Here is a 27,933-nt window from a genome sequence, read left to right on the forward strand (position 1 = left end):
TGAATTAGTTGATGAAAGGATTAGTTTGACAGGATTAATTTATGCGCGGACATGAAAGTTGGTGCCAAGGACAATAATTGGTTGGCAGCAGTTAAAAACAGACCCAGGAAACACTTTGAAATAATCACATCCTAACTGAGAACGAACAGTAACTTCAAAAACTGAGTGAGGTTGTGCAATGTCACACGCAAAATACAGGTGAAGCTCAAACCTCAAGACTAGGGCGTGACATGTAAAGTAAGACGTGCGACGTCTTCATTGGTCCTAGCTAGGCACTTCAGACAGTATCCTCTACCTTGCTCCTAGTTTAAAGTACAATACAGAACATGGGGGATCCATGCATATTGTTGCAGCAAACATGGACTCAACGTAAGTGCTTTGCCTGGTTCTGCTCTCTGAAAGACTCAATGTTCTGCTGACGTAAGTGCTTTGCCTGGTTCTGCTCTCTGAAAGACTCAATGTTCTGCTGACGTAAGTGCTTTGCCTGGTTCTGCTCTCTGAAAGACTCAATGTTCTGCTGATGTAAGTGCTTTGCCTGGTTCTGCTCTCTGAAAGCCACGGGAGTTCAATCAGATGTTCCTGCATGGACATTTCAAATCAGTGCAATGAGAGGTTTTTGAGATCCACAGTAGGCTACTACTGTTCGTCTTCAGCAGCTAGCATCCAGATTGAAGCTGCACTCGGCAACTCTTGACAGCCCCCAAGTGGCGGCGAGAGGTAACATTTTGAATAGTTTGAATACCCAGAAATCCTGTAAGGTGACGGTCAGTAAACTGCGCACAGCTCGCTCATGTTTACCAACCCTGCCGCAGTTCTAGAGTACCGCGGGAATGAGTCTGCAAGTAGCACTTCGGTTTCGTAGGGGGAAAAGTGAATGGGCTTCTAAGTATGGGGATTTCGGTTAAATGCAGGAAATAAGGTCTGTGGTTAACAAAGGTTTATGGGAGTAGAAATTTGTGTTCAGCAGGATAATCTTCACAAACGGAGACAACTCTTATGACTTTTGAAACACAAATGTGTTTTGTTTAAACGCGATTTTCAGAAAACGTTTAAAAAGTCATAAAAGTGGTCCTCGTTTGTGAAGATTATCCTGCTGAACACAACAGACCTCATTTCCTGCATTTAACTGAAATCCCCATTCTAAAATCCCATTGGCCTTTCCCTTTACAAACCAGCATGGCGGCGATTTGGGGTTAAGCCTACAAAAACATGTCATCCCTGCGGTACTCTGGAGCCCCCCTTTGTGATTTAGGCTGATGAGGTTTTTTCTTCTTTGTTTACATTAAAGTCGAACTGAACCTGTTCGTCACGTGCTGCATATGAGTCCGAAGTGCGACCCCTGACAACCAAGCTCTCGGATGCGCGCGCCATTATCGCTGCTGTAAACATGACATCGCTGGAATGCGCGTTTTAACGAGCCAGTTACATTTCTTTGCATTCTTAGAGATTATAGTTTTTGTTTTTTGTTCATGTTTCTAACAATTGGCCAAGTTAGTAGTTAGCTTATGGGATAGGAATTCTGCCAGATGACAGGCACTAGGCGCCATTTTCTACTTCATTTGGAAGAGAAAATGATCCTGAAATGAAGATTTGATTGACAGCTGCATGTCGTGATATGATTGGTTGAAATGGGGTAGAAATTTGATAGTACAAACTGTACATTACTGTTATCAATGAAATCTTGAAAAATGAACTTTTGATGTGAAAAAGTGTGAAAAACGAAAGAAATTAGATTGTTGTGATTTTTTTGGCATACATTATTAAATAGGTGCACTGCATACCCAGGTATTTGAACTAAAAGAAAAGAAAAGTCATTTTTGGGTTCAGCTCGACTTTAAATCTTTCACTTTTCCATCTTCCATAACACTGAAAAAAGTCAAAACTAACAAGACAACTTAACTCCAGCACATTTCACAGATGGCTAGCCTTCACCTATTCATGTTCTGTTGGCTCGACACGCACGTGGTTTGTTCATTGAGTTCATTCAATCGTCTGGCTGAGTAAAAGCTACGGCAGTCTTACCATTGTTGTGTTGCATGTCGATTAAGAAACATACATTGTGAAAATAGCATCAGTAGAAGCGCTTGCGGCTGTTCTCCTTCCAGCGGCCGTGCAGGACGATGACCACCACTACCAGGACAGCCAGGCCGATGACGGAGAAGAGCAGGGTGAAGAAGATCTGGACTGGGCTCCTCCCTTCCTCCTCAATCTCCACTGCGAGGCAACAGGTTGGGGAGATGATCAACAGATTGTCTTCCTATCACACGGTTATCTCCACAAAGTCAACATTCAAAACTGCAGAGTGCCCTGACCTAGTGCTGGGCCATGTCATCCAAATAGTAGGGCCATATGATTTCCGCAAAATGTAAAATAAATAAAATAAATGACGGAATCACGGAATAGACCTTATTCGATTGACGTCACTTACGTACGGGCACGCCCACCGCCGCCATATTGTCGACATAGCGCTGCAGCTTTTAAGTGACAGCCTATGTGGAGCAGCGTTTATAGGAAGCTAGCCGCTGTTAGCGTTACCTGTATCGTTCCAATTGTGTTCGGATGGTGACCTGCGTTACGCGTGGCTGTAGTAATGACAGCAATAAAGTCCCCGTGGTTTGTTTCTATCTCTACCGTCCACAGACGTGAAGGGAGCGAGACTGGAGATGTGTGTGGATAGTTGGGAGAGACGGGTGAAACTTTCTGACGGCTCCTCACAGCAAAGTCTGTTCACCTCGTTCTTTTGTTTATTTATTACAGGCATTAACGGCAGCATACAAACAACAAGTGTGGGGTTTTTATTGCCGTCATTACCATCGCTATTTTGTAATGGAACAGAAACGACAATAAGGCTGTTACTAGTTGTCAGCTGCAGCGCTGTGTGCGCGCAGGACGGTATGTCAACAATATGGTGTGTCCAGGGTTAGCGAATAAGGTCTATTACTTTGGAAATCAAATGGAATCAAATGTAAAACATGGAATATTGCAGAATTTTTCATAATTTAAATGGTTAATACTGTAGTTGCACATTCTCCTCTCCAGTTTGTCCCTCCCATTTTATTGAGCACCAACCTTTCAAGCAAAAATATAACAAACAAAAACAAAAACAAAGGCTGTGAAGATGCCAGAGAATACAAGCTTTGTGCGAGAAGTTGGTGGTGACTACGGTATCAAAACCACTAAGATTTGCCGTCATACCTTCCCCACGGTATCAGCCGTTTCCCCAATCAAAGTGCCCAGGTCGCTTGCAGAGTGCAGCTTATGCGGCCCCTCCCCCTGGCTGCATGCCTACCTAGACTAGAGCACAGTAGAGAGGAGCTGGCCCCTCCCCCTGGCTGCATGCCTAGCTAGGGCTGTGGCGATTCACTTATCTCCCGATTCGATACTATCACGATTCTTGGGTGCCGATTCGATTTATATTGCGATTCTTAAGTATTGCGATTCTACGATTATTGCGATTCGATATTACGATTTATTGCGATTTTTGTTTATTTTTTTCTTTTCTTTTTTCAGTTTGTTTGCTTTTTTACACTAGATTAGAACATGGGAAAAGTTGAATCATACACTAGAGACTGTATATTATATATCATGAGTAGGGCTGGGCGATATAGTTAAAAACAGGGGCGGACTGGGATCATAATTCAGGCCGGGCATTAGATACCAAGCAGGCCAGGCCGATATGGGCCGACGCGCGTGAAATTTGGGCCGTTTGAAGCCCAATTTGGGCCGTTTGAAGCCAGAAGTCCAATTTTACAATGAGATGCACCCACTTTAACCTGAAGTGTAATTATTACTTCAGACTAACTAATAAAGTAATAAAACCACTAGTAAACCAGTAGGCGGCGCCTGGCCTGCTGTTCAGTGAGTGGCCTGACTGCAAGCACCCAAAAATTTTTTTTTTTTTTTTTTTTGCGATTATCGATTCTGGAATAAAAGATCGATTAAAAAAATCGTGACATTAAAAATCGCGATATTTTTTCCCCCACCCCTAATGCCTACCTAGACTAGAGCACAGTAGAGAAGAGCTGGCCCCTCCCCCTGGATGCATGCCTACCTAGACTAGAGCACAGTAGAGAGGAGCTGGCCCCTCCCCCTGGCTGCATGCCTACCTAGACTAGAGCACAGTAGAGAGGAGCTGGCCCCTCCCCCTGGCTGCATGCCTACCTAGACGAGAGCACAGTAGAGAGGAGCTGTCCCCTCCCCCTGGCTGCATGCCTACCTAGACTAGAGCACAATAGAGAGGGGCTGTCCCTGACTGTATTTACAACCGTGTGTGTGTGATAATGGCTGAAGCAGAAGAACGCAAGGTATGGGAATATTTCAGACATAAAGGTCTGCAATACCGCGATACCGTGGTATTTTTGTCCAAGGTTATCATACCGTCAAAAACTCATCCCGCTGCATCCCTAGTGGTGACTATCAATGTGGTGAATAGATTTAGCATTTTCAAATATTCTGGCCAAGGCTTGATGAGTTGTAACGACCGTGCTCTTTATAAGGGAAAGAGAAAAGGCAGCGCTTGCCCCTCCCTCATTACCACCACTGAGGTGCCCTTGAGCAAGGCCCTTGACCCCAACCGCTCCAGTGGAGCTGATCAGTGGCCAGCAGATCAGACTGTGGTTGTACTGGTCAGCTTCCAGGTGTGAATGTGTGTGTGAATGTGAACAGGGTGCTGCTGAAAAAGAGAGCATTGCTCTCAGTGAGACTTCCCCTGTGTAAATAAAGGTTAAAATAAAATAAAATAAAATAAAATAAAATAAAATAAATATACCTTTGAACTGTGCCATGTTGTCCACACTGGGGATGGAGACCTCCCCCTCTTGCTCCTCTTCTAACGTCCTCTCCACTGTCAGCTGGTACAGCTTCATAGAGATCAGGTCATGGTTATCTAGAGCAAAACATGACAATGAATACCCCACAAAGAATTCAGACCTGAACACTGCTGCATATTGGTGAGGAGTTAGAGTTAGTTAGAAAGACGTTAAATAGGAAGTGGATTTACATGAATTTACAGTCAGAGTTAAATAAGAGTTTACATTGAATGTACATGAAATTTACAGGCTAAGTTAAATAGGCAAAGAGAGGATCACAGTGGTCATCCACCCTATAGATCAGGGGTGTCAAACATGCGACACGCGGCCCGCCAAACGGTCCATTCAGGCCCACAGGACGAATTTGCAAAACTGCACTGCAGAAATCCTTCTTTTCAATGTTTCAATAACAACAGTACAACTGACTGAGAACAGAGAAGGTCAATGAATTGTAGGCAGGTTTGAGGAAACAAAGTTTTATAGAACTAAATGTGCTCAAACAAACATTCTTGTTTCAATTCAATCCGGTGTTGGATCACTCCATGACGACAAGAGGCTCCAGTTAAAGTACAATCTGACCAGCACTCAGGAAAAACATTTGTATTTATACATGATGACCGTAGTGCAGCCAGACGTTTCAGCTACTGCCTTCAGCACAAAGTATCAAGTATGACTTTATGCAGCAGCTACTGAGGAAGGCAGTTGCCGAAACGTCCAAAATGTTTTTTTTTCCCTGAATGAAAGTTTGAGGACACAAATATCTCTTTTAGCCGTAGTAGCTGAGAGCCAGGTCAGTGATGCAGCTATGAAAGCTAGCTATTTTATTGTTCACAAAATAGCGTCCGCATCAAAGCCATATTCTGCGAGTTTGTGAAGACATGCGTGGTGTGAAGGCTGCAGAAACCCTGTGGCAGATAGGATTTGGTATCTTGCTGGCGATTTGGACAGCCAAATTAAGGATAACATTAAGTAATCTGGGATTTGGACAGCCAAATTAAGGATAACATTAAGTAATCGGGGATTTGGACAGCCAAATTAAGGACAACATTAAGTAATCGGTTGCAAGTGATTTTTTTCTTCTTCTTTTAATCAAATCGTGTGTTCCGCACCACCACCAACCCCACCCGGATTTGCTCGAGTTGGTAGGCAGGCAATCTACCACTGCACTACCCCTGATGCATCTACGCTTGCAATTGATGAGAGCACAGACATTACAGATGTTGCTCAACTTGCTATATTCATTTGTGGTGTGGATGAGACTTGGAGTGTCACCCAGGATTTCCTCGACTTGGTGCCGGTGACAGACACCACAACAGCAAATGACATTTTCAACTGTCTCGTTGGAGCTGGTTGGGCTCCCTGGCCCACTTGAGAGCAGATAGTGGACCGCAGGGAGGACGTATTTTCGTAGGCTTATGCAGGAATAGCCGCCATTTTGGTTCGTCAGTGGAAAAGTCTATGGGGTTTTAGAGTGGGAATTTCACTTAAATGCATAAAAATAAGGTCTGTGGTTAGAAAAGGTTTATGGGTACATGAATTTGGGTTCAGCATGATAATCTTCACAAATGTGAATAACTTTTATGCGTTTTGAAGTGTTTTCTAAAAATCGTGTAAAAGCAACAACACATTTATGTTCCAAAAGTCATAAAAGTTTGCGTTCCCATAAACTTTTGTTAACCACAGACATTATTTTATGCATTTAAGTGAAATCCCCATTCTAAACCCCATTCACTTTTTGCCTGACGAACCCGGAAGTATACTTCCGGACTCATTCCTGCGGTTCTCTATTGGGTGGCATGTGGAGGGGAACTCAAATCAGTTTGACGCCACTGCTTCAGATGATGGATTGTTGAGGTTTTATACCCGACAGGTCTCCAGTGGCAGAGGAGGCACCAAAGTAGTAGCCCAGGGGTAGCCGCAGGCCTGTGATGTCAGCGCAGTCTTTCCACTCTCGCTTGCCATCGACGTCCACCATCACCTGGAGGGCAGAGGAACGGTCAGCATGAACCACCGGTGAAGGATGGATAGATGACCAGAGTCACCAGGATCCAGAAGTTTCTTTTTTGTCCACTGGTCAAATGGCTTTTTACCAGCCACTCAATAGATATTGAATACTAGCACCAAATATTAAAGGATGGCTTTACCGATAATCAACCCACTTTGTATCATTAATAATCTCTGTAATATTTAAGCACACGGGCAGTGTTTACCTTCTCTCTCTCTTTTGCTCACGGAGAGCTCCCATTTCCTCCTCCTACGTCACAACGCGTCACAGCGGAAGTTCTGCTCCAGAGGCAGAATCGGCTCCGATGGCGGCTGTTATTGTTTATTTTTAAAGTATGCACACATCCATGGAGAATCGCATCAAGAGCCTTAATGAATGGGGCAGAGTTTCTGCAGGAGGATTTTTCTCCATGAGGTAAACAGAGAGAGAAGGCAAACCAGTGTAGGAAATGTAAAAAGTATTTTGGGGGCAACTTTTGCCCACACTGTCTAAAACTGGGGGCATTTATAAAATGTTGGGGGCACTTTAAAAAATAGTAATTGGTGCATAAAGTTGCTAAAGCATAGTGTGAATAACAGTGCTGGTTGTGTGTGTGTGTGTGTGTGTGTGTGTGTGTGTGTGTGTGTGTGTGTTCTTCATCGTCGTCTTCTGGCAACCAGCTTGCAGGTGCTGAGTGTGTGTTAGAGATAGAAATTAAATGAATTGAATGAAAATAAAATGACAAAATATTGGGTCAATTCTTGCCCATGGATAATGGTTTTTAGGGGCACTCTGGGATTTCTTGGGGGCATTTTTTCCCTTGCCCCTGGCTAAATTCCTACACTGAGGCAAACACTGCCCATGTGCTTATATTATCGAGATGATATATGATACAAAGTGGGTTGGTTATCGGTAAAGCCATCCTTTATCGTATTGGCTTCCAAAAGCGTGTCTTTACCGTCAGCCTGTTTCTGGAGTATCTGATGAGGACGAAGGATGGCGCGGCTGTGCCCAGAGGCACATCAGAGACTGTCATATCTGCTGTGTTTCACTGAGACCTGGCTGTCCCCCTCTGTCCCGGATCACTCTGTCACACCGGCCGAACACTTCACCACCGTTCGCATGGACAGAACGGAGGAATCCGGGGCCTGTTCTCCCCCAGCTAGAACATCTGTCCATCATGAGTCGCCCACACTACTTGCCCCGCGAGTTTTCAGCAGTGATCACCACGGCTGTATATCCCCCCCCCCCTTCAAGCCAACAAGGATACTGCCTTATAGAAGAGTGCAGGAGGTCGTAAACAGACATCAACATCGCCATCGGGAGCCGCTTGCATCGTCCTCGGGGATTTTAATCAGGCGAACCTCTCCCGGGGCTTGCCGGAATTCAAGCAACATATCCACTTCCCCACGCGCGCGGAGGGACTACCCTGGATCGTTGCTACACGCCGTTTAAGGACTGTTATAACAAGGCTATTTCCATGCCAGCTTTAGGAAAATCGCACCACGTCGCCATCTTTCTTCTCCCGAAATACAAACAGCGAATAAAAATAGAGAGCCGCTCCAGTGACGAGAGACGTCAAGCGCTGGACCGACCAATCAGAAGCCACGCTGCAAGACGCGCTGGAGAACGAAAGAAGCTGATTGGGAGATGTTCCGCGTGTCCTCGGCTGACGTCAGTGAGTTTACGGAAGTAGTGGGAGGCTTTTCTTTTTTTTTCCTTTTTTTTTCTTGAAGGTAGTCATGGCAACATTACATTTAACATAAGGTACATTAGTAACAAAGACAAAGTACAACATGTATGATAGGGAAACAAAATAAAATAAATAATACTAAAATAAATAAAAGTTAAATTGAAATAATAAACTAATCGTCCTAGAGGTTCTCAAAGATTTCCAGATCTATATAAGCTTTGAGGAGAGACTTTGCATGTTTTCTTTTCATTAGTTTTAAGGCACTTAGATGATTGTCCACAAGGTCCCTTTTAAAAACAGAGAAAAGGGGTTTAATTTCCCTCCATTTAGACGCATGGATGAAAAATTTCGCTAAGAGTATCAGGATGTTCAAAACCAAGTCACTTTTACTGTCCTCCAGGTTTATCCCATACACAATGTTTTCTCTTGTGAGAGGAGCAAGGAAGTAGTGGGAGGCTGAGGCTATTATGCTGCCTTCCAGACAACTGGGATGTGGGCGTTTCCCAGTGGAAAAGTCCCACCCCCCACCTCCAAAGCGTTCCTGTGCACACAAAGGCAAAACGGTAAAACGCATACAAGAAAGATGGCGGACCGCAACAAACTTTTTTTTGTCTTGCAAGTTGCAAGACAGCTTAACAGTGAACGGAGCAGCCTCCTTGCATATTTAAACGAAAATGATGAGCGTCAACAACGCATAAGGTAACATTCCATAATACATTTTATTTTACGGCACTTCATACTTTGGAAACGTATCTACATTGCCATTCACTGGCCTAGCATAGCATAGCCACGTTAGCCTTCACATAGCCTACCAATAGGCTACTGTTGCCACAAATACATCCTTCCCCCACTTTATTTGGATAGTCCGCCTACAGAGTCTACAGAGTATTTAACATTTCAAGTTCAACAGCTTATTAGTTGACATTCAACTGGTTTGCGTTATCTGTAGATGTTGTTTTAACAGCTTATTAGCGTTAGCTGAGATTCACTAAACCGATTCGGGTTGCTTCCCGTTCCCACAAAACCTAGCTGAGCTCAGTGCTAGAATTAAAACAAGCAAAGGGTCCAGAACATTTTGTCCAGGTGTTCGATACAGATAAAGTTTGTAGGAAGTCAGTGGCACACACTTGTGGATGCCTACAAGAAAGATAATAAAGTACAGGGAGGGCAAAACTACTGTACAGTATAGAATATAGATAATCTGTTGAATATCTGTTAAACAGTCAAATGTAAACTAATAAGCTGTTCAAATGTTACAAATACTCTGTAGACTCTCTGTAGGCAGACTATAGAATTAAAGTGTTACCAAATCAGGCTATGACAGTGAAAACAAAGGAGGTGTAAAATGGAATAAGCCAAGGACAAGTATTCACTTTTTAAGAGTATTCATTTAATCATGAACAATCTGTTAATTTAATTCACCTTTTGAATCTTGTGTCTCTCCTACTTTTCAGGAATGCAGTCCTTGCTCATTTTCTGAGGCCACACACCAAAATAATAAAAACCGGCACTGAATGGGAGCTGCTTTTCCACATGGATGAGGCAACATTCTTCAGGCATCTTCGGGTCACCCTCTCTCAGTTTGATTACCTGACATATGTGCTGAAACAGCAGGGTCTAAATGAAAACAACCAGGCCGGAGGTCCTCCCGAGATTCCTCTCAAGCAAAAGGTTGCACTCTTCCTTTGGTATATGGCGAACCAAAATAGCTTCAGAGAAATATCTGACAAGTTCAATGTCTCCCAGTCAACAGCACACAGGTGTGTTGTGGAAGTGCTCACAACATTTTGCAGCATGGTGCCATCTTTCATTAGTTGGTTTACCATGTGTGAGAAGACGGCTACTTCTGCTGCCTTCAGCACAACATGTGGCATACAAGGCGTCATCGGTGCCATCGACGGATGCCACATTAAGATCCAGCGACCACACATCAGGGGAGGGGACTACTTAAATAGAAAGAACTATTATTCAGTAGTCCTTCAGGGGATTGTGGATGAGAGAGGGAGGTTCCGTGACATCTTTGTTGGAGCACCGGGAAAGGTGCATGATGCGAGGATCCTCAGGAAATCCAAGTTCTTTGAAAGCTGGGGGGAGAAAATGGGACGATTCATGCTGCTTGGAGATAGCGCCTACATTGGCCAAGCCTACCCTTTCATCACTACTCCAAAGCGGGACAATGGTGCTCTCAGCATGCAGGACCAGCTGTACAACTCCAGAATAAGCCGAGGGCGGGTGGTGGTCGAGCAGGCGTTCGGGAGACTCAAGTGTAAATGGAGGAGGGTGAGAGATCTCCCAAACACCAGGCTTGATGTGGTTGTCATGATCATTGTGTCTGCATGTATGCTGCATAATCTATGCACAGGACCCACAGAAATGTGTCAGGAGCATCCAGATGGTTGTCCACGCCAGGAAGACGATGAGAACTGTTAATCTCTGGAGAGGGGGGGGGGGGGGGGGGGGGTCCACTCTGTGTCCACCACGGATCCTGCCATTCTAAATAAGAATGTATTCTTGTGACTTGCCTGGTTGTCTGAGAGAAAGAAAAAAATGTAAATCTCTGTCCACCATGTATCCTGCCATTCTAAATAAGAATTTGTTATTGTGACTTGCCTGGTTAAATAAATGCTTTAAAAAAAGTTGATATTAACATATTGGTGCGATTCAGTGTGCGGATGCTGAATAACTGGGTGTAAACAACTGGCTATGCACTCCAGTTAGAGAGATAGACTGCAACCACGGTACTGTTCCACTGGTTTATTATTAACTGGCATGTGATTGAGGGTGTGGTTTCTGTAACCAAATACAACTTGAATTACATATGGATTAAAATAATGCAACTGAGTACAGCATAATAATTAACAATCTACAGAATATCACAAGCCTCCAGAATAACATAAAGATCCGTTAAAGTGCACAGCTGCAACAAGCCCTTTTCACATAAATGAAATTAGGTTGTAATTACAGCCCACATGGCGGCAGTATTGACCACATTTTCTTCTGTAGTTCTTGATTGCGTACTGAGCCATGTTCACCAAAAATGGTGGCTACTATCCTGATTTAGTTAACTTATAGCTATGCCTTAAAATGAAAAAAAATGTTGATATAAATATAAACCATAACAGGCATCAATTTTCGACTACATAATCTACATGCAATACCAGCATGCATTGAATTTCAACGACCATCCTCAAAACAATCAGAACAATTTGACAGATACAGGGAACTAGTCACACCAAGAACAGCAAAACTACTGTACAACAGCCTCTCAATACTGTAACTATTCAGGTATGTACTTACATTCTTAGCGACGCACACAGTCACACAAAGAATGAGTATTAATCAACTCGACCACGAGGTAATTAAGGCGAGTGCGCTCGGGCGAGTAATATGCATAAGAAAATTAGAATAGCTGAAAGAAATATATGGTACAACCACATAACCACTACAGTATATTATTCTGTCTTTTTCACTTTTAGTTATAAGGTGGCATTGCAAAGTTTATTATACAGACTGTCAATTTCTAACAACTAGCGTAGAGAGCAGATACCAGTAGACTGGCCAAGGAGTGGCTAGAAGACTACTCGCCCGTCAGACGATGCAAGGCACATACCAGCATACGACGAACCAACAAAAGGAAATAGAGAAACTTACTGTAACTCGACTTCCAAATGAATATGAACATGTGTACTTACATATTAATCTATGGCATCTATTAATGTGTGCGTTTATTAGACGCGCATGCTGTAAATTCACTACACCCATGCTTGTAATATTTGTCCCAGCTGCCACTCTCCAGAATAACAAAATTATCTTAATTAGTGAGTTTAGATGTTGTGAATTCTACAAACTGGTTGGCTGTCTGCTGTGCCTGTCAACATGACTGACCAATGAACTACCGGACACTTAAAGAGGGGCTGTGTCAACTAATATGGTAATTAAAATGACACACAAACCCCCAGTTGATGAGATGTCTCTTGGATCCAAATCTGATGTTTTTTTGTTAGATATTATTGTCTAGAATTCCATGACTATCTCTGTTGTAGGTAGAGACATACCAGACAAACTATGATCTAAACAGTCATTCTACATTCTCTAACTGAAGTTCTTGTAAATGAAATGATGCTCAAGTTTACCAAATCATTTTGCTGGGGACCCTGGAACCCCCTAAAGAACCTCTGGTGTCCCTCAGACCCAGGTGAGTACCACTGTTTAGAGTATGCATTCTTAGCGGACAATGACATGAAAGAAAACTGCAACAAAGTTTGTGAAAATGCCCAATGGATTTTATTAAAAGCATTTCAAGTTTAAGTTGAACATGTTTAGAACTGCATAGATAACGGTTGGGAAAATAAATAAATAACATCTCAATAGCAGCATCAAATTCTTAACAAGTGCACTTTGTAAACTCTGAGAAAATAAAAAATATATAAAAAAATATCCACATCACCAACCACTGTACATTTTCAGCTGTCGTATGCAAACTTCTACCAGGGTGCTAAAACACAAAAAACATAAGAGAGGACATAAATGTTATAATCTTGAACGTGTTAACCTGAGTCTAACAAAAATAAATGTCAATACTGTGTCCAAAAAATCAAATATAAATCCACTTCAGGTAATGTGCAAAATTGCAGGGCTGGGTCATAAACCTCAAAATAGTGGTTCGGTTAAGTTTTCCTATTACAACATGTGGCACAAATGTCTAAAAGACAATATAAATGTAGAAACAGCAGCCACGCTTTGAACATTATTGAGTTTGACCCATCTCCCTTGAACCTCTTACAGCTTAAAATATAAATAAATCAGGAAAAAAATCTTAAGGCTTGTTTAGATATTCTTTCATCATAGTCTCAAGAGACCTGTGAAGGCCTCAGAAAAAAGAAAAAAAAAAAAACTCTTACGGCTTGTTTAGATATTCTTTCATCATCGTCTCAAAGGAGACTTGCGAAGCCCTCATCTGACTCAACAATTCTTCGTGTCTCTTTTGGCTAGCAGCCTCAGACTCACGGAGGAAGTCCACTACTGGGTTTACCTGCGCTCTCGGCCTCGGCCGTGTTCCTCCTGTGCTACCCTGTGGAGAAGGGCTGGATTGGCTGGGTGTAGGTCTCTCAGCAACAAGCACACCAGGCCTGCGAATCTCAACCCCCTCAGAGGTTCCCACAACTGGAAAATCGACATCATGATGTTCCCCCAGAAGAGCCTCTATTTCACTGTAGAATTTAAACCGCATACTTCCCCTCCCTGTACTCTGATTATTATCTTTGATTCTCTTGTAGGCATCCACAAGTGTGTTCCACTTCCTACAAACTCTCTCTGGATCAAACACCTGGCCAAAATATTCAGACAGCTTAGTGGCCATATCCCTCCACATTTCTTTCTTGGACCCTTTGCCTGTTTTAATTCTAGCATTGAGCTCAGCTAAGTTTTGTGGGAGCTCACCACCATCTGACTCTAGGTGCTGCCTCATTAAATCTAAGAGAAATAGAGTTTGGTCCCTTGTGAAGGCATCGTTTGCTGCCTGCGCTGGCGCTGTCACATCGCTGCTTTCTGGCGGCGCTGTCACATCGCTGCTTTCTGGCGGCGCTGACACACCCCTGCTTTCTGGCGACGCTGACACACCGCAGCTTCCTGCAGGGATGCAAAGTCATGGATAATGAAAAAGGTGACGATACTTGAGTGCCCTATTTTGGGATGAAAAAGGTGACTAGTTTGCATACCTGTTCCTGGCGGCATTGACACACCCCTGCTTCCTGGCGGCGTGTCACTTCCTGGCGGCGCTGACACACCCCTGCTTCCTGGCGGCGCTGACACACCCCTGCTTCCTGGCGGCGTGTCACTTCCTGGCGGCGCTGACACACCCCTGCTTCCTGGCGGCGCTGACACACCCCTGCTTCCTGGCGGCGCTGACACACCCCAGCTTCCTGGCGGCGCTGACACACCCCTGCTTCCTGGCGGCGCTGACACACCCCAGCTTCCTGGCGGCGCTGACACACCCCTGCTTCCTGGCGGCGCTGACACACCCCTGCTTCCTGGCGGCGCTGACACACCCCTGCTTCCTGGCGGCGCTGACACACCCCTGCTTCCTGGCGGCGCTGACACACCCCTGCTTCCTGGCGGCGCTGACACACCCCTGCTTCCTGGCGGCGCTGACACACCCCTGCTTCCTGGCGGCGCTGACACACCCCTGCTTCCTGGCGGCGCTGACACACCCCTGCTTCCTGGCGGCATTGACACACCCCTGCTTCCTGGCGGCGTGTCACTTCCTGGCGGCGCTGACACACTGCTGCTAGCACTAGAAGACTGAATGAATTTTATTTGACAGATGTTAAAATACATAATGAATAGAAGCCCTTAGGCCACAACCATACACATGTACAGTATAAAATTGTCGAGAAATGTTCACACACAATAAAGTCCAGGGGCCATATCTTACGCCCAGTGCATGGGCAAATCTTTGCTAGTTTCTAGCACTCAAAATCCCCCCCCCCCCCCCCCCCCCCCCTTTAATTAGCACTGGGTCAGTACATCAAAGGATGTGTGTCAGTGACCTATAAGATATGGCACCAGGAGATTTCCATTGTGGTCCTCGAAAACAACATCAACAATACATACACCACGTACAATAACTTACAAACAATGAAGACTCGCCCTCCTCCATGCTCTCGTCATCTTGTCCCCTGCTGCTGCTGCTGTTCTCTGTGGGGCCTATCAAGAATATAATCTGATTAGCTTTTTGTCAATAACAGCACCAGACCGCATTATGTGTAGATATGCAGCTCTTCTCTGGGCACTATTTACAACTGGATCAAGGCAAATGAACTCATACTTAACTTAAAACCATGTGTATAGTTTCCGGTTCCAATCATGGATTGTCACACACAATCCTAAAATGAGTTTAGTGATAGAATCATCCATCGGATAGATGGTCAAGCCATACGGCAACTAAACTGTTAAGCTTCCTGGACTTTGGCTTGACAGTTCATTATCGTGGTCCGAGCACATCAACAGGGTGGTTGCCAAGATGGGTAGAGCAGTTAGCCATTACTAGAACGTGTGCATGATTTGTTACAGCAGTATTACTTAGCCAAATGTTTTGTTCATTAGTTCTATGTCATTTGGATTATTGCTCTGTATTTGCTGCTCTAATATTTGTTTTAATAAACAAATATTAAGCCATTATCTGCCATGTTTCTAGCTACTATGACTGACCACAGTATGCTGAAAATAATAAGACCACTCTGAAAATCTTTGTCACACTAACCTGGTAGAATAATCTGCACCCTCACTTGCAGGCCAGCATCAAGGAAGTAGGAGTTGAGGTCCCACGCTGCTTGGTATAGGGGAGCATTCAGGGGTTGAGACCTTCCCTCGTCCAAAAATAGCCTCATTTCTTCATCCAGATACACTGAGATTGAATGCAACCAAACAAAATGTTCTTTAATGGGGAAGGGCAAAGGGCTGGTGAGAAGATAAAACGGGAACACTAGCCTACAATGCAATACTGATCACACGTTCTTCCTTCTTCACCGACCCAACAACATAGCGTTAAATATAGCCTACGTTACCCACATTAACCGTGTTCCCGTCTAGCTACATCAGTACTGTAGAATTTTAAATGTTTTCACTTGGTTTTGGTATTTTTAACATTTTCCCTCCAAAACCTTTTGTGCAGTCGCATTAACGTTACTGTAACAGAGACTGTTTACCGTGACCGGCTAACGTTAAAAGTTAGCCTACTGTACCTAAACATTAGCGGCATATTTTACATCAATAGACGCAGAATAATTTTACTATTATGATAGCATGTACTATTTGAATTAAATACAGGCAAATACTCTCAGAAATGTATTTTAGGTGACAATTTACCATTGACGATGCGCGCCTCCATGTTGCAGCCATTGTGGTGTGACGTCAGACAACTGATTCCCAGCCCAGTGGGGGTAGATTTTTTTCTCCCAGTTTTAAAGTCGGAGCTCCCACTTTGAGTGGCGTTCCAGCGCACTTTTCCTAATAGGAGGCCAGAAAAACCCCAGGTCCCAGTTGTCTGGAAGGCAGCATAAGTTCAGTGATGTCTTCAGTGATGTGATGTCATCAGTGATGATGTCATCAGTCTGAGGCTATAAAAGTGATGGGAGTGTATAAGTAGGTAGAATCGGGGAGGAACCAGAAGGAGACGATGGCTCTAATAAAGTTAAGCATTAGTGTTTCTACAATCACTGAAGTAGGCCTATGTTTAACCCCATATGAGATTGCAACTCATTGGCAAACTGTGTTAAATATTTAATTACTTGTAGGCTATTGTAACTTCAGTCCCCCCCCCCCCCCCGGTCCACGTAGGTCTAGGACAAGCCCCCCCCCCCCCCCCCCCCAACTGGGTCTGCGCAGCTTCAACGTTACTGCGCATGCGCAACGTGACTTACTAGCCGCGAGCCAGTGAGCCACTAATTAAACACCTGTCACAGGTGAGTTCTTTTTCCCCGTTTTGCAAATATTCTGCTGTGGTCTCTTTGCCCGTCTCGCGGGGGCGTAAAATAACCGTTAGCCCCATAGATAAATTGTGCAGGAGGCAACAAACGACAATATTTCGCAGTTGTTAAAAATGAAGGTTCCTACAGAGGAAATGATGGGTGATATTCTGATGCGGTTAACCGGCGAGTCTGCGCTCCCCGTTTACAGCAACATCGCCAAGTTCAAACGAGCGAAGGACGGCCAGTATGTCGTCGCCGAGGACTTCAGTGAAACTGTGAAGAAGAGAGAACTGGTCAACGCCAAGGAACGACAGAGAGTGAGTGTTCTTTGGGGAAATGGCGTTTTAAACAATGAACTGACGTTGTTAATAGTGTGGTTTAGAACCTGCCCCGATATATGTGCTGTATCGTTTAGTAGGCTACCCAAACTAGATTCTCCAATCTCCAGCCATAGCCTAGATAGTGAGAGACACCAGCATCATAGTGGCACTGGCAGGTATAGGCCTACTGTCACCTGGTTGGTGGCACTGGCAGTTATCTTTTTGGCATCTCAGTGGCTATAGACTACCAGAGCAACCGTTTTGAGGTGGTAATAAGCACAATGTAACCAATAGGACCATTCCAATTACTGTAGGTGTTACTTGCCAGGCAGGGCCCTTGAAGGACAGCAGAGAAAACATAAATGGTGATTTAGCCTAAAGAAACTGGCTGAGATATCAAGTTACGTTCAAGATTCAACTTTAAATAAAACATGAATATCGGTGAAAACAAAAGCCCCGGAGAACTGAATGTACCATTGAAAAACACAATGAGACTTGACTGTACTTTTCTCTCCATTAAATTGAGTCACGGCGGCCTTGACACAGCAACTGAAACTAAGTAATGAGTCTTATGAGTCCTATGATTATAGCCGTAGTGTCAAAGTTCACTGTTCTTTCAATTTCCACCTTGCCAAGGGAGTTGCAAGTACCTATCTTTTATTTGTTGTTATTGCTGTTATTGTTGTTTAAGTGCAGCTTGTTGAGGTCACTGATCTAACCTAGACATGGTGTGAGATGTCCACGAATAACCCCTGTGCCTCTCTCCTCTGCAACGCAGATCAGGAACTTAAACGCCATGTTCTCCCTGTTGAAGCGCATGGTGCCACTTATGCGTCCAGACCGCAAGCCCAGTAAGGTAGACACGCTGAAAGCTGCCGCCGAGTACATTCGACTGCTTGTTGCAGTCTTGCAGGACACCGACACGGTGAGTAAGTGCTAAAAGTGTCCTCCTCCTGCTGTGTGGAAACCAACTCTGCACGGCCACTTACTGACATATTGAATGACAGTGTGATTTCTTCTTGTCAGGATGATGGCAGCGGCACTGATTTTCTGCAGAACGCAATCAGTTTTGGTCATAGTGAGGGGATGGACCTGTGGAGAGTGGAGGACGTGAGTTTTTCTCCCCCCCCCCCCCCCCCCCCACTGCGTGTGGCACAGATAAGCTGACATGTGCTGTTAATAGGGAGGGGGGGGGGAGTAACAACAATTCAAAATGATCTGATAAAAATGCATGTGACTTGAAAACAAAATATAGAGATACGTCGCCAAGTGATTTGATCAATCCAAGGCCGATTTGATAAATGGAGCCGTTTTCCTTGTTTATCAGCAGTATAATTTAGCATCAGTTATCACTTACACAACATATTGCTATTTACATTACTATACGATAAGGAAACTAGTCCCCAAAAAACAGGAAATAAATGAATTTCAATGGAAAAGGTGTTATGAAAACACACGTGAATGAGTGATCAACTGTGAGGTGACTTGAAACATTCAAAGCTCATTCGATTAAATAACTGTTGATTTGACATTTCTCATTCATCACTCGCACTATAAAAACACCAGGCATTCAGGTTGTTTATCGTTTGTCAGACACAAGTTATTTTCGATGCTTCTGCCCATTTATCACGTCGTCATTTGAGTCATTTTCCAGTGTCATTCATACCTATAAATGTCAATCCAAATCTGTTCAGCCTTTCAAGTTTTTGCATGAAATGCAAATTATTCCACATTTATCTCGAATGTAGTGAAACGTTTGGGAGTTGAAAACTTGGTCAAATTTAGATCAGTTGCAGGACGAATTTCGCAGAGGTGGCGCCATTTGAGATGGAAGCAACCTCTTAACAGTTTCCTAAAAATCGCGTATAGCAGACTCTGTATCAGGAAGTAAGAAAGCACAACAAAAACAAACTGGCGGTCTTCGTTTCACCAGAGCAGAGACCTTGAATTGGCGTTCCCAGCTGGATCTTTAAGAGGTTAGATTGGTTTAAGTGATGTTAATTTAAAGGATAAGTTCACTCAAAAATGAAAATTCAGTCGTCATCAACTCGCCCCCCTCCTGCCAGTGGAAGGTCGGTTTCTTAGTCCACAAAACATTCCTGGAGCTTCCCAGGTTAAACAGCATCGCAGTGTTCTTCTAACAACTGAAGTGGATGGTGACCAACTTTCAAACGTTAAAAAACAACCACCACCACCACCACCGAACAAATACAAATACGGCTCCTCGGGTGTAATCCAAGTCTTGGAAAGCCCCGTCATGTCAAGTTGACCTCAACACGGAATAGCCCAACTCCTTAGCCCAAATCCTCGCTGTATCCGGCTAGCTCTGACGTGGGTGCACTGCACGAGGTCCATGTCTGGATCTCCACTGCTCCATGCAGTCCAGGTGTGTCGGGAAACACTTTTCACCACAGGATTATTACCGTCCCAAAATCCTGTAAGTCTTCAAAACGCCTTTTGAGCTCATGCACACACTTCAGACGGACTGGGCGCGACAAGGACGCGCGCGCCTGGATACAGCGAGGATTTCGGTATCTATGTTAAACCTCTGTACCAGGGATACTCAACTTGATTTGCCCGGGGGCCACTTTTGTGAAATGATAGAAGGCCAGGGGCCAGTTAATAAATAAACAATATACATTTTTCTGTAGCGGATTGTAGGTTTTTGGGGTGTCAGCCGGAGTTTAGTCTGACAATGTTGTGCACACCGCATAGTTAGGTTAAGTTAGTTAGGTTAAGTACATACATAAGTGCCTGAGTAGCGAGCAGACGGCGGTATTTGACAATTTAGCAGATAAATCATAGATTATTGAAAGATATTCCATATTCCAGACTGAAATGCTATAACAGAAGTGGAGTATTGGCCAGAATGACATGAACATTTGGACACTTATTCAGCGGGTATCTTGCATGTTGCGTTCAGGTGCAATTCCATCGCGGGCCGCAAGTTGAGTATCACTGCTCTATACAGTAGTGAGAGAAAAATGTTGACAGTTTGGCCATAGGTACCATACAGAAGCATGACTGCTGATAAAAAAAAAAGCCATTCGATCATCCCAAAGTAATTCAGTTTGATACGATCGGATCGCTCCGACTCCGAGTGTCCATGTATGATTGAGAAGTGCTTGGCCCATTGGAGCCAGGCAGAAAAGGCCTGCAGACTGTGGACCTGGGGCATGTTTCTCCTCGACAGTGAGACTGTGGACCTGCATGGGGCATGTTTCTCCTCGACAGTGGCTGGACAGCATCTCGGAGGAGGTGGGCATGGAAGAGGGATTCTCCATGTCGCTGCCCGTCGGCGCCCCAGGCGTGGCCACCGAGGACGCAGAAGTGAGCGGCCTGGTGTTGCAGCACTGCGTAATGCCCACGTACCAGTTCATCATCCAAGTAGCACCTGACCAGACCACGGTAACTATTGTCTTTTCCCCTGGTTTAGCCCTTAATTAGTTATTTGACGATATAAAAAGGGGTGATTGACAGCTGTGACAGCCACTCACCGGGTCCACTCGGGGTTCTGTTGGAACCCAGCTTTTCACTGTCAGACACCCGAGACCCGCGCCAAGCTGACCCGACCAAATGTCACTTCTCTTGAATGGACTCTAGACGTGGCCGGGGTCCGGCTCAGGTCCTCGGGTATTCGGCGGTTCGGGGACATTGTCTTGTATAAAGCTCAGATCTACGTCGCTTTGGATAAAAGCGTCTGCTAAGTGAAATTGTAACATTGTAACACATTGTAAAAGACTCTTGGGACTGTTGAGAGCTCATATATGACCTTTTACTTTACAGATGGCTCAGCCCAGCTGAGAGGTGTTTTGAGCAGGAAGGCTTGGGCTCATGATGGAGCAGCTGCCAGGTGGGTTATAATCTGTCTCATTTGCCTTCACCAGTGTTGTCGTGCTAACTGGGGAGCAGCAGCCTTCACAACGGCAAAGTAAGTTTGACGTAGCATGAAGAATAGGATCATTGATGCCTTGCTTGTTTTTGTAGATCAGGGTTTTTTCTAGTCATGAAATGCAATCCATGCTAAATAAGAAAGAACAACAATGGCTATGTTTACATGGACTGCAATAACTACTGACCTCGTTCTAAATGAGATAATATTTTGATTAAGGTGTTTACATTGAGTTGCTTATAGAATATTCCATTCATGCTACAGAGCAAAGAACAATAGCAAATATCACCATGGATTTACGAGGATACTGTATCTAATGCTGTATTTTAAAACACTCTCCTTTAGATTTATTCAGAATACAATACTTGTAGGGCATCAACAAAACCATGATAAAATTAATGTCATCGCTACTTAATCCCAAAGGAATTCCCTCTAGGACAGAGTTAACTGGTCTATATCCCAATCCATCCAGTTAGCCCAAAGAACATAGACATGGCTCCTCCATGTGGCAGAAGTCGGTATAGCTGGACAGCTCATCTTGCATCTTACCCATGGTGCATTGCGACTATAAAGCTGTGATTGGAAATGTAAACAAATGTGTAACGTGTCAAATCCAAAGACTTTTCTCTGTGTGTTTGAGCAGCACAGCATAAAAGTCACGTCTACGCTAAAGAGGGGAATGCTGGTAAATAAATGATCAATGACACCCTGACTCAGTCTCATGTACCGACCAGGACCTATTTATAAGCTGTGCAGGGGAGGGAATATCGGTTGGTCCGAAGGCAGTGGGATCACAAATGATTGCTACAGTCAGTTACAGAAATCCTTGTTTGTCTCTCGCTCCCACTGTCGACCTCGACTAGCCTTTTACATCATCCTTTTCTACACATTTCTGATTGGCAGAGTTACAATCCAGTGAGTTGTGAAATACCTGATAAAGGCAAAGCGCAGCTCGTCAGTCAGAAACGTCATTACGTATAATTATAGGGTTCCATTGGGTCATACGTCATTGTTCCATTTTAGCAACAGCTCTTTTTTCTTTTAACACATTCACTGCCAGACGTTTTTTTTTTACTGTAGTTAGCTTCTGCCAGAGGGTTTTTTTGAGGATTCTGGCTCATCTTTCAAGACCCGAGGATTCTTTTCTGCTAAGATTTTGTGAACACACAATATCTCAAAAGAACTAATAGAATGTGTGCTTTCTCTGTCTAAAAGAGTTAGTTTGTAGAGTTAGTAGTTATGTAAGCATTAGCAGTTGAATACAGCATGGTTTCAGCGTCAGAAAAATTATTCAGAGATAAACGGCTTTTTGTGAAATTCGATAGAACAGCAGGAAACCCCCCTCTGCTTCCAACTCCTCCCTCCGTGGGCGTTCTTCTTGGCTGCAGCGGCCGTGTCACAAGCTTGTCACCAGTCTCACTGCTTTGCTGCTGCTGCTGCCTGTCTGCGCGGCCGCTGTTTGAGGAAGTCTGGATGGACTCGCTCGCTTCTTGGCATTTTGGTTGAGAGCTTTGATGAAGCTTTTGCGAATCTGGACATATTTATGCTGCGTGTTTCAAAGTGTGTTCCACCCGTGATCGATTATGCAAATTTGCAATCCCGCATCGCCAGCAATCAGCGCGAAAAACGAAAGCGTTTTCGCCAATCCATTTTCATGAGAATGGCTTCGTCACACTGCTTTTTGCTTGCCTTCCTCTAGTCAGGAAAGCACTGTCGCCACTTAGTGGGTCGGTGGAATGGGTTGTACACGTTGTACACGTCCAATACTTATATAAGAGATGTAAAAGGGTTAGATGCACATCCCACGGTCAAAAAAAAAAAAATCATTTTTTTGACGGAGTAATACGTCACTGGCAGTCAACCGTTGGATTTTTTTTGACGGAGTAATACGTCGTTGGCAGTGAACGTGTTAATATTGAGCACAAAATGTGGTTATTTGTCGATTTTTTTTTTGGTGAACAGTGTCAGGACAAGACTCAGAAACATATGAAATATCTTTAAAATGACGAAATACACTGGGGGGGGGCTTTAATACTTGATTCCTATATTGTGTAAGCATCTTGTAATGCGTCAGCAACACAGGACAAAGTCAAATTCTTTGTGCACCTGTTGTACAAGGTGAAAGAGAAATGATCATTGTGATCTTCTGGAGGTTCCTTCAAAGGAGTGTGATCAGGAACACACACAAGTCAGGAAAACCATCATGTCCCATCAATGTCTGTTTTTATTGACAGATATCAGTGCATCACAGGTATAGAAAGTTCAACAAGTACATAAACCTTCACCACAGTAATAAGGAAAACAACTGCCGGGGAAATGAAACAAATATAAATTACAATCAGTTTCACAATGAAAATACCATTACAGGGGTTTAACAAGGATGACTTCTTATTGACCATTTGTAATTACTCTGAAAACATGCATTTGTTTCTGCAAAAAAATAAAGAAAAAATAAGCAAAGATAAACATGTTTCAGTGGATTTAAAGCAGTATGAAGTATTTGTAAAATTACAATGTGGGAATCAATCAGTTAAAATATATATAATATATATAATAATATAAATATATTTTTGTCAACCTGTGGAGGCAAGCTTGTTTCAAGACCTGAATAACTGGAACTCAACTCGTCCGGCCACACCTCTTTATGCTAATTTTACCAAACGCTGGTGCTATTATTAGGAGTTCTTTGACCGTGCCGACAGATTTTCATGCAAATTGAAAATCTGTCTTGAGAGATTAGTGAAATTAAAGACATGAGTAAGATTTTACCAGAAGCCATACAGCACTTCATAATAGAACAGTGGCTAGTCTTCAGGACCCACAGTACTGTTGGTTTTCTCTCCTCCCAGATAGTTAATTGCAGTTAATTGCATTTAATCACCTGGCATTCCAGGTGTAAATGAGTCACAGATTAGATGGCTAGAATGACAACCAGCAGGCTTCTGGCTCCTGAGGATGGAAAACAATTGGAATAGAATTTTAAAAAGAGAACAATAGCTAATATTATTATCACCATGGATTTACAAGGATACTGTATCTAATCCTGTATTTTAAAATGCTCACCTTTAGATTTATTCAGAATACAATACTTGTAGGGCATCAACAAAACCATTCTCAAATTAATGTCATCGCTACTTAATCCCAAAGGAATTCCCTCTAGGACAGAGTTAACTGGTCTATATCCCAATCCATCCAGTTAGCCCAAAGAACATAGACATGGCTCCTCCATGTGGCAGAAGTCGGTATAGCTGGACAGCTCAGCTTGCATCTTACCCATGGTGCATTGCGACTATAAAGCTGTGATTGGAAATGTAAACAAATGTGCAACGTGTTAATTCCAAAGACTTTTCTCTGTGTGTTTGAGCAGCACAGCATAAAAGTCACGTCTACGCTAAAGAGGGGAATGCTGGTCTAAATGATCAATGACACCCTGACTCAGTCTCATGTACCGACCAGGACCTATTTATACGCTGTGCAGGGGAGGGAATATCGGTTGGTCCGAAGGCAGTGGGATCACAAATGATTGCTACATTCAGTTACAGAAATCCTTGTTTCTCTCTCTCCCACTGTCGACCTCGACTAGCCTTTTACATCATCCTTTTCTACACATTTCTGATTGGCAGAGTTACAATCCAGTGAGTTGTGAAATACCTGATAAAGGCAAAGCGCAGCTCGTCCTCAGTCAGAATCATCTAATTACGTATAATTATAGGGTTCCATTGAGTCATACGTCATCGTTCCATTTTAGCAACAGCTCTTTTTTCTTTTAACATTGAGCACAAAATGTGGTTATTTGTCGAATTTTTTTTGGTGAACAGTGTCAGGACAAGACTCAGAAACATATGAAATATCTTTAAAATGACGAAATACACTGGAGGGGGGCTTTAATACTTGATTCCTATATTGTGTAAGCATCTTGTAATGCGTCAGCAACACAGGACAAAGTCAAATTCCTTGTGCACTTGTTGTACAAGGTGAAAGAGAAATGATCATTGTGATCTTCTGGAGGTTCCTTCAAAGGAGTGTGATCAGGAACACACACAAGTCAGGAAAACCATCATGTCCCATCAATGTCTGTTTTTATTGACAGAAATCAGTGCATCACAGGTATAGAAAGTTCAACAAGTACATAAACCTTCACCACAGTAATAAGGAAAACAACTGCCGGGGAAATGAAACAAATATAAATTACAATCAGTTTCACAATGAAAATACCATTACAGGGGTTTAACAAGGATGACTTCTTATTGATCATTTGTAATTACTCTGAAAACATGCATTTGTTTGTGCAAAAAAATATGAAATAAAATTCAAAGATAAACATGTTTCCCTCTAGACCAGAGTTAACTGGTCTATATCCCAATCCATCCAGTTAGCCCAAAGAACGTAAACATGGCTCCTCCATGTGGCAGAAGTCAGTACAGCTGGACAGCAACCTTTTTATAATATAGGAATACCGCAGGGATGGTGTATTTTTGTAGTGGGAATGCAGAAGTCCCGGACATGTTGGAGCTTCAGGGGAAAAGTGGTTCATGTTTGAAGATGATCCTGCCACTCCCGTAACCTTTTGTTAACCACATACCTTATGTTATGCATTTCAAGTGTTCCCCATCCTAAAACCCCATTCACTTCTCCCCTGAAGCACCGACATGCTACATCCGGACTCATTCCTACCTCATCTTGCATCTTACCCATGGTGCATTGCGACTATAAAGCCGTGATTGGAAATGTAAACAAATGTGTAAACGTGTCAAATCCGAAGACCTTTCTCTGTGTGTTTGAGCAGCACAGCATAAAAGTCACGTCTACGCTAAAGAGGGGAATGCTGGTCTAAATGATCAATGACACCCTGACTCAGTCTCATGTACCGACCGGGACCTATTTATACGCTGTGCAGGGGAGGGAATATCGGTTGGTCCGAAGGCAGTGGGATCACAAATCATTGATTGATTGCTCCTTGTTTCTCTCAACTCCCACCGTCGACCTCGACTAGCCTTTTTACACGTCATCCTTGTGCAAATCTCTGCAGAGTCGCATTCAAATTGGTTGTAAGATAGCTGATAAAGGCACACCGCACCTCGTGGAAGTTGATTTAAATGTTAATGCACCCGCCGAAAACCAGCATTCATGCCCTCGTTTTATTTGGATGTAAGGTCATCAGAAAATGCTGTTCTGAAAATGGTAGTTTTCTCAATCAGAATATTGTCTTAATCGGATTAATATTGAAATATTGCAGTCCATGTGAACATCGTCACTGAAAGAGTGGTTGGTTAGACACATTAATTTGTTGCAACAACAATATACCTGTTGTAGAAAACTGAAGTTAAATTCCATTCTATAACAATACCGGTTCTTTATGCCTTGATCCTATAGTTGTTTGGTCAAGATTGCTCAAGGTTCAAATGGAATATAGAGCTTTGATTTATCTACACAGACATATGGTTAAAGTGTGTGTGTGTGTGTGTGTGTGTGTGTGTGTGTGTGTGTGTGTGTGTGTGTGTGTGTGTGTGTGTGTGTGTGTGTGTGTGTGTGTGTGTGTGTGTGTGTGTGTGTGTGTGTGTGTGTGTGGGGGGGGGTGTATGTAATGTTTCTTCAAGAATTTAAAGAATTTGCTGCTCAGTTAAGATGAAGGTACTGAGCTGTGTTCATGTTGCCATGTGCGTTGTTCTTTGGTGTGACAGGATGTGAAGAATCACAAAACACTTGATGGATGGATAGATCTCTGCTTGCTTAGTTGCTCAATTATTTACTCGCTTGAATTGGAAATTGGAAATTGGAAGTCTTCCAATCCTTTTTTGATCTCAATCAGAATGGTGCATTTTCTCTGACTGGAGTTTCTGATGGAGGCTAATTCTGATCCAGGTACCACGAGATCAAGATTCCAAATTGCCCATCTCTGCAAACGATTTTCATGAATCCACTCAATGAGTCGTTTAAAAATCAAGGTTGACATGACGATCTCTCATTGACCATCCTGGCACTGGCACTTACACTACCATTCAACAGTTTGGAATAACAAGAAATTTTATTAACAAACTGAAATTGATCAAAAGGTACGACTAAGGCATTGATAAGGTTACAATGAATTACTAGTTCAATTTCAAATAACGCTATTAACTAACTCTTCTATTCCTCATTCTGTTGATCACAAATGATGTCAATCTTGAGCTTTTGTGGGAACAGCTTGATCGTAGGGTCTGTGAGACATGTCCTACAAGCCAATCACACAGAAGCGTGGATCACAAGATCAACTGGATCTCTTAGCTAGAATGCCCAAGGTCTGCAAAGCTGTCATTACTGCACGTGGAGGATTCTTTGAACAGAAGGTTTGAAAAATAGAATGGTAATTTGAAATGGAAATCATTGTAACGTGTATTCTTTTATTATTATTATTTTACTTTGGATATTGAAAAAAACAAAACATAATTTCTCAGCAATTCCAAACTTTTGAATACTATGAGCCTTTGTGTTTATGGTGCCTAGTGCGGGAGCCTTCTCTCGGGCAGCTCCCAGACTCTGGAACTCTCTCCCCCAAGACATCAGAAACTCAAGAGTCCCTCAGTCTTCCACTCCCGCCTCAAGATGCATCTCTTCTCCACGGCCTTTTCTTAGTCCCCCTCCCCCCACCCATCCGTGTGTGTCTGTGTCATGTCTGTTGCACCAACGTCGCCCCCCTCCCGTAGTATTTAGTGTATAGTGTCATCTTTGTCCCATATTTGTTTACTAACGTCGGCCCCCCCAGTGTTTATTTAATTTATGATGATGATG

At 43.4% G+C, this 27,933-nt stretch overlaps 3 protein-coding genes and 1 long non-coding RNA gene across 4 annotated transcripts; 2 read left to right on the forward strand and 2 right to left on the reverse strand.

Annotated features, from left to right (window-relative positions):
- Nucleotides 1-2,071: 2,071 nt before the first annotated feature.
- On the reverse strand, nt 2,072-7,828 carry LOC310784427 (VIP36-like protein; the record flags this gene model as incomplete). Its single annotated transcript, XM_083645427.1, has 4 exons — nt 2,072-2,214; nt 4,769-4,885; nt 6,672-6,786; nt 7,751-7,828. 4 exons carry the CDS (start codon nt 7,826-7,828, stop codon nt 2,072-2,074), a joined length of 453 nt encoding a protein of 150 aa, XP_083501553.1.
- Nucleotides 7,829-9,056: 1,228 nt separating this feature from the next.
- LOC310783927 (uncharacterized protein) lies at nt 9,057-10,917 on the forward strand. The gene is made up of 2 exons (XM_083644861.1): nt 9,057-9,184; nt 9,940-10,917. The coding sequence occupies exons 1-2, from the start codon at nt 9,069-9,071 to the stop codon at nt 10,913-10,915; spliced, it is 1,092 nt and encodes a 363-aa protein (XP_083500987.1). The 5' UTR covers nt 9,057-9,068; the 3' UTR covers nt 10,916-10,917.
- A 3,718-nt stretch (nt 10,918-14,635) lies between these two features.
- LOC310783932 lies at nt 14,636-15,843 on the reverse strand. Its single transcript, XR_014553114.1, has 3 exons — nt 15,747-15,843; nt 15,117-15,190; nt 14,636-14,785 (listed from the first exon to the last, which is right to left on the reverse strand). It is a non-coding gene; the product is annotated as an uncharacterized lncRNA (long non-coding RNA).
- A 1,241-nt stretch (nt 15,844-17,084) lies between these two features.
- Nucleotides 17,085-27,777, forward strand: figla (folliculogenesis specific bHLH transcription factor; the record flags this gene model as incomplete). Its single annotated transcript, XM_083645428.1, has 5 exons — nt 17,085-17,270; nt 18,052-18,198; nt 18,300-18,383; nt 20,508-20,681; nt 27,649-27,777. The coding sequence occupies 5 exons, from the start codon at nt 17,085-17,087 to the stop codon at nt 27,775-27,777; spliced, it is 720 nt and encodes a 239-aa protein (XP_083501554.1).
- Nucleotides 27,778-27,933: the final 156 nt, after the last annotated feature.

This window comes from Poromitra crassiceps (genome assembly GCF_964638095.1).
Source record: "Poromitra crassiceps genome assembly, chromosome: 10".
Classification (NCBI taxonomy): domain Eukaryota; kingdom Metazoa; phylum Chordata; class Actinopteri; order Beryciformes; family Melamphaidae; genus Poromitra; species Poromitra crassiceps.

What these genes read in the sequence shown, in the direction of transcription:
- LOC310783927 (XM_083644861.1), top strand. Translation starts at nt 9,069, where the DNA reads ATGGCGGACCGCAACAAACTTTTTTTTGTCTTGCAAGTTGCAAGACAG. An exon ending in GAGCGTCAACAACGCATAAG is followed by an intron (nt 9,185 to 9,939) that starts GTAACATTCCAT and finishes CCTACTTTTCAG; the next exon opens with GAATGCAGTCCTTGCTCATT.